A 7,035-nucleotide genomic window follows, 5' to 3' on the forward strand; every position below is an offset into this window, starting at 1 on the left:
CAAATAGTCTGTAATTCTTATCTCACAAATTGCGCAAGTTCTTGCTAATCGTATCTATATTGTCTGTGAAAAAGTTCGGTTTTGCGCGAATCTTTACGCACGATTCGGCCAAAACCGAATCTTTGTCAAAATCGCTGATTCGGCCGAATAAATTCGGCAAACCGAAACTTCGGTACATCACTAATAATTAGAAACATGGACACAAGGTGTTTCTGGATAAGCAACATTGTTGTTGTTCATTAACCTTGGTCCAACATTATCTCATTATGAGAGGTTGGTTTTTAGGCTTGCAGTAATCACTGGAAGTTATGTCCCATTCCTACATAGATATCTTATATAACATTGTATTTAAATAAAAGACGGTTTATGGTTTTTCTCATGTGTATAAGAATACACAAGATTTTTATTTTTTCTAATGTATACGTTTACACAATATTTTTCATTTTTCCGCTTATATTGTTGAGATTTTTCGAACTGTTGGTGATTTTTTTCTACAAAAAGACACTTCGTCAATAACTAGCATTATCAGTCTCTTATTTTAAATGTATTGCACCTTTAATAATCCAAGTATATTGTATTTCGCTGTTCTGTGTTATATTAACATAGACATCATATTAACAGGGCAGGCCTTGCACCATCGGGCACCCATCTTAACGTGATGAAAGGAGACAAGCTGGTGGAGGTATTATACGAATATTACAAGTTGTTGCTGGCAGGCATACTATAAATCTGATGTCAGAATGGGCATTGTGACACGCCATGGGACCTGGGATTATACCAAACTATTGTGCAAAACAAAATGTCAATGACTCCATGTTTAATTAATTACAAAGTTCATAGAAGTATCAATGTACAATATACCAATACCTAATTAAGTCAGTAATAAATATTTAATTATAAACTATCGACAGAAATTGTTGATTGACGAGAAGCGATGTTATTACTTTGGTCGCAACTCTGAGTCATGTGACTTCATGATCGAACACGCTTCGTGCTCACGTGTGCACGCCGTGCTATTGTATCATAAACATCTTAAACGAATGTTCATTTGTGACCTCGGGAGTAGTAAGTATGATGTCATAATGGATGTAGGCTTTTCGAAGGGGTGGGGGCCAACGATAGTCGTTTCTTTTAAACATAAACAAGGAAAGTTTTTTACTTTAAAACCATACCGTCCAATCTTCCATAATGAGAAATAATAAATTTGTCGCATTTCACTAAAATGTGTGAAATGTAGTTTTTGTTGTCTTCTATCTGCTCACTTTACCAGCAGTAATAAATTCTCTTTATTAAAATAAATCTACAATTTCCATTATTCCATCGCAGTGCACGGTTCATTCATTCGTAACCTAAGATTAGAGGGGAACAAGCCAACCCCGATACCTTTTGATGCAACGTTTCATTTCGGGGCTTCCACAAGATATTATATTCTTAAAGGTGGGTGATTGTTTTTATATGGCTGATAATTAAAACAACCCATTAATGACCACTGGGTTGGAGCAATTGCCGATAAGTGTCTTGCCCAAGGACACATCTGCCCACAATGGTGGCAGCATCAAGTCTTGAACCCATACTTTTTGATCTAGAATCGAGCACTCCAGCCACTGTGCCATAGTACAGCTACATACAAACTACCAGAAACTTTATAACTTGATTTAGCTTGATTCTTCCTTTGATCTTCATGAAGTTATAGCCCTTGATCCTGACAGTTATTTGGTTACGAGAACCGTCCAACTTCATGAACACTAGATCAGGACCAGATGCCTTGCAGTTATATTATCCTATATTGGTTCTAGTTGCGTAAACACCAAACTTATCCACACAGAGCGACCACAAGTTTCCGTTCAAGATCCAAAGAAAGAAGAAACGAAGCACGATCTTCCGATGCAAGAGGATGAATTGGATGTAAGATTGGGGTTGGGGGGTTATTTATGTGGGGAGTTATGGGTAACTTCACTAACTTGTTTATGGAGTATGGGTAACTTGTTTATGGGGGTTGTGGGTAGTGACAGTCGTGTAACATGGGATTTCATTGAATGTATGGCTGACAATTTGATGTTTTCATGAAAAGTAGTATTAGTAAACATTAGAGAGAACAATAGTAATAACAAGTTGTTGATGTTCTGATGTTTCCTCTGCAATACATTAAGCATCATTAGGTTTATCATTAAATGTCTTTTCCAGGAACACAATTGCCCACAATAGTAGATTCTCTAACCTGTATCTTTTTTTATTGTTTTTCGGATTTATTTTATTGCCAGGCTTTAATATTGCCTGGTAGTCACAGTATATACATCATGTTATATTCCACTAAACCCACAGAACCTGACGGAGTTCAACACGGCCCACAACAAGCGAGTAGCCGCGTTACCCGTCGATGAAACCAATATCAAGTTTCAGAAACGGAAACGAAAGTCCGTGGTTTTCGCCGAAGAGGAAGAAATTATAAATCTAGGTGATTTTGAATCGAATTATGATGAAATTGTTTATGTCATGGACACGCCTCCGAGCACACCCACGACAGAAAGGCACTGGCATGCCTTAGCCAGGTTACTAGCGCAATGTGCCGCAGTCAGCGTGTTTCATTATTAATTGTGTAGTTATGTAGTAATTAGTGTCGCTATGTCGCAATTTAGTGCCCTTTATATACGTGTGTGCTCGCCTTAGTTTTCATTCTACAATTTGGTGTCTCAATACAAACCCAAGAACACAACAGTTTATGTATGTTGTTGCTGCTAAGTACGATATAAATGTAAAATAGATCTTTTGGCAATAGTTTGTGATCTTAAATGACCAATATTTTGTGTGCCATACAACAAGTCATATTTGTTGGGCGATTCTCGGAACCAAATAAAACTCAAGAACAAATCCCACGTAATATGTAACAAACAAAAATCAAGTCCAACTAGTGCATTATAAAAGCTAAATAGATATTTTTTAAATGGAATCTTTTTTTTAAATCTAGTTAAATAGAATTTCATTGTATTATGACATCACTGTATAATATTTATGACATCATAATATACGATTATCACAGAGGACGTAGATTCATCAGTTGGAAGATTCCGGAACATGATATCGGTTCAAGTGATTCCTAATAAGGTGAATGTTTATTGCGCAATATTATGCTGTAATGTAATGTGAAATATATAGTCTGGTGGGGGAAGATGGGACACCTTTAGCACATAATATCCAATTATCCTGATCGCGTTTTAAACAATTACCAACGGTCTATGGGATTCGTGAGGATACAGTTTTATATTTATTTGCATTTTCTTTGTTTACTACCAAATAGGACGAGAAATTAGAATGAAAAGGTGTCCCATCTTCCCCCACCCTACTGTAATAATATACTGTTTTCTATTCTGTATGAGTGGGGTCGTACCACAACTGACATGACAAGTGTTATACCCTTATGGGGACTCGGAATGCATCAGGCCAAGCATTCTACCATAAAAGCTATTTACAGTTTTGCATAAATTATTTAGTTGTTCATAAATATCATATAAAACTCCATAACATAAACATCTTATAATCAGCGACAACGCGGTGACACGAGTGGCTTTCTATCACCATCTAGTGGACAGAAGAAGCACGTCCAAGAGTTTTACAACCAAGGGTTGTACGAGGATTTGGAAGGTTTGTTATGGTGTGCGTTGTAGTTGTTGGTGTGGTTGCAACTTGTTCATCCTTGCGTGGCCATAAAAAGACAGTCGTTATAACACGGGTGTTCTGTTTCATACATTAGTGACCACTGGAGCAATTGTCATTAATTGTCCTTCCCAGGGACACATACGCCCTCAATGCTAGCAGCATTAAGCTTCGAACCTGGTATCTTCGGATACAAATCTCTAATTATTGCTCCATGCTCCAAACCAATATGACATCACAATACTATGTTTCCAGATAAAAAGTCGACGTTAGATTCGAGCTTATCGCGATTGGTTGGTTTTGTTCCCAACCTCGCTCCTGAGGTTGAAGTCAACCAATCAGATGTGAGTATTCTATCATGTGATCATATGGTTAGCCCAGGGTGTTGGCTTCCGTGAAAAATATAGACAAAACAAATTATGAACAGAACGTAAAAAAAATAATGGGATTTCCTAAAAAAAAGAGTGAACATGTCATTTCCGAGAAAAAATGACGCAATTCCTTAATGAGGGATGCTACAATGTGTTTTAAAATCCTAGTTTTCCTCTTTTACCCTGCTGTCGGGTGTTTGCTTACCATTCAACGACGTCTATGTCATAACGACGTTTTAACAATGTCATCTTTTTTTACTTTATTCAAAAGATTTTAAAAAGCCTTAAAAATTCAAAAACACTTATGTTATATTGCTGCGTTGTGATTGGTTGATTTTGTTGCAGGTCCCGATTCAAACCTCGTTGGTTGTTGAGCGCCCCCAAGTGGAGACGAGTGTCGAGTTGAAACCACGCAAGAAATATACGAAGGAGGCGTGGCCGGGGAAGCGCCCCGCCCCCTCCCTACTTGTGTGATAATGGGGATTGTGACGTCATTAATATATATTTAAGATGATTATGACATCACAGTCACTACATAATGGAAGAATCGAGGATTCTGCTGAACCTTGACGCGCGGTTTCGTCGCAGTGGTAACAATGGCTTGTATGACGTCATAGTCGTCGTTGTCATGATGTCTTTGCTCTCAATATCGCATCCTACAATGATGTTTGTTACGTCATAGATATTTAAGTGTTACGTCACCTTGCGTCCAATTATGGTTCGTAGACAATGGAAAGTGTTTTCGCGATTTTTGTATTCGCGCTTGTGACGTCATAAAGTAATAAAATTGTGTACGATGTAATATTGTTTTATTTCTGTTATTGAAGAATATTAAGGTATTTTTTACATCCGCTTAAGATATAGTAGGGTGGGGGAATATGGGACACCTTTTCATTCTATTTTCTCGTCCCATTTAGTAGTAAAAAAAGAACATACAAAGAATTATAAAACCGTATCCTCACGACTCCCATAGACCGTTGTTAATTATTTAAAACACGATCAGGATATTTTGATATTGTGTGCTAAATGTGTCCCATCTTTCCCCATTCCACTCTATTTATTTATTTTTTATTTACGAAATATGCTATTTTCAGTAAAAAAAGACGAAATATTGCAATTTTGCAAAATAGGATTGACGACAGTAAAAATTTTTCTACGTTATCGCTCTTTATCCCCACCTAGCGAGAGATTGTTAATTACCCTCCCCGCTTTTCGTTGATTGCCTCGCGCATAAAACGCCGCCTTTGCTACGCGCGCCAGTCACACCACGCTGCAGTTTGGATGAAGCACCAGCAGATTGGGATTATGTGCGTTCCTACTACAAGGCTTGAGTTAAGTATTTGATTACTTGCATTGCTATTATATTACTAACCATTATATGCACCACTACTAACTATATATAGTAACTATATTTATATCATATATTATACTAACATAGTAATGTGCCTTGTGTTTAACTATTATTATTATTAACATTATCTTTCATTCTAGAATCTAGATACAGGTATCAGCGATCTCTTTATTACGTCACTTGCATTTTGACGTTATTTTGCGGTATTGCGTTTGATATTTAATCTTAAATTACGTCACCATGCCTATTCGTTACGTCAATGTTTATTACGTCACGCGCGACGTTGCATTCGCTGTAATCGTTACGTCTAAATATGTGTTATTTTGCTTCGCGTTACACGAACTCAATTAACGTGGCTATATATTTTACCAACACATACACGCTTGTGACGTCACAACAAGGTTTGTTACGCGTGCGTTTCGCGATTTTTTTCATGGGGCCCCATGCGCGTTTTGCGTCGACGCAAGGCACATTACTTGTATATTCTAATTATATTTGCGCTATGAGCGCGAAGCAAGAAGATCAAAGAATTGGTAAAGTATAAATCACAATTGGCATTATTACGTACATAAGCTCTTTTCTAGAAATATCGATGATGTGACGTCACAGAAGCAGTGATGACGTAACAGAAGAACCTGCTTCGTGAGTTTATTGTTTCGTCAAAAAAGTAAATTGTTTCAAAGTTTTTTGTTTTACAGAATATGGGTATATGTGACGTCACAGAGAAATCCGCCATCGCGAGAATTGCGTTCAAGGTGATTATGACGTAGCAAACCTATATTATTAAGATGAATACGTATAATAATGCTGATTGTTGCAGATGGAAAAAGACGAGAAAAAAAGCGCAAGGTAATTTATATTCAAACCAATATATAGTTAAGCACGTAGTGTTGTAGCTAGCCCTTTAGTTCCGATGTAAATATTTGTCAATTTTGTAGATTGTTTCAATATAATACCCTAGTGATATTGTTTTTCAGACGAAGAACAAAGACGAAGACGCCAATATAAGGATGCCGGTTTGAGGTGTTTGTAGGCTTAAGTGTGTATAGGCCTACTGTAAGTGTGTATAGGCTTATAGTATAGGTGTGTACGCGCGAAGAAAGAAGATCAAAGACGCCGATAAAGGATGTCGGTTTCAGGTGGTTTAGGCTTAGTGTTTAAGTATGAATGTGTTTGTTTGTGTTAGCTGGTGCACTCATACAGTGATGCCAGCTATTTTTTGCTGGATCTAATGTTGCCAGCTATGTCCCCCAAGCACTTTTCAGTGCTTCTACATGTATTTGAAACAAATGCAAAGGAATTGTTGCAACAATCTTACTTGATAAAGATTAGCATCTACTGTAGTGTTCATTCCTTCCGAGTGTTTTGTCTGTCGGGACTTGAATCTTACAGTGGTTTTGTATTGTCTCGGTTTGCTTTGCGAGAACTCTTGTCTTGGTACACATATACTCGAGTAATATCAACGCGCAGTATAATATATACACATTAACTTTTAATTCCCTTTCAATTACTTTGTTTAATTTAACTTTAAATGTAAAACCCCCAACAAGTTAAACTTAGTTAAACACAACATCGCGTATGGCGTAATTTGGACGATGGCCACGTCACAATTACGCTTTACGTCGATGCGGTGGGTCAGCAACGTCATGACCCTGCGTTCGG

At 37.3% G+C, this 7,035-nt stretch overlaps 1 protein-coding gene and 1 long non-coding RNA gene across 3 annotated transcripts in view; both read left to right on the forward strand.

The window, feature by feature from the left end:
- LOC100182616 (nuclear inhibitor of protein phosphatase 1-like) overlaps positions 1-4,824 on the forward strand; it is a 10,861-nt gene extending 6,037 nt beyond the window's left edge. Inside the window, exons 2-10 of the mRNA XM_002125621.5 lie at positions 622-682; positions 912-1,065; positions 1,327-1,437; positions 1,826-1,905; positions 2,323-2,455; positions 3,038-3,102; positions 3,540-3,639; positions 3,907-3,995; positions 4,368-4,824. Coding sequence (XP_002125657.1) covers positions 622-682; positions 912-1,065; positions 1,327-1,437; positions 1,826-1,905; positions 2,323-2,455; positions 3,038-3,102; positions 3,540-3,639; positions 3,907-3,995; positions 4,368-4,496 — 922 coding nt within the window. The 3' untranslated portion in view covers positions 4,497-4,824. The remainder of the gene's footprint in view (positions 1-621; positions 683-911; positions 1,066-1,326; positions 1,438-1,825; positions 1,906-2,322; positions 2,456-3,037; positions 3,103-3,539; positions 3,640-3,906; positions 3,996-4,367) is intronic.
- Positions 4,825-5,986: 1,162 nt separating this feature from the next.
- On the forward strand, positions 5,987-6,429 carry LOC108949609. 2 transcript variants are annotated; one of them, XR_001974790.2, is made up of 4 exons: positions 5,987-6,015; positions 6,072-6,128; positions 6,194-6,222; positions 6,351-6,429. It is a non-coding gene; the product is annotated as an uncharacterized LOC108949609 (long non-coding RNA). The 2 variants fall into 2 exon arrangements; XR_003396027.1 differs by lacking the exon at positions 5,987-6,015 and having other exon boundaries at positions 6,114-6,222.
- The last annotated feature ends 606 nt before the right edge of the window (positions 6,430-7,035 follow it).

This window comes from Ciona intestinalis, chromosome 7 (genome assembly GCF_000224145.3).
Source record: "Ciona intestinalis chromosome 7, KH, whole genome shotgun sequence".
Lineage (NCBI taxonomy): Eukaryota > Metazoa > Chordata > Ascidiacea > Phlebobranchia > Cionidae > Ciona > Ciona intestinalis.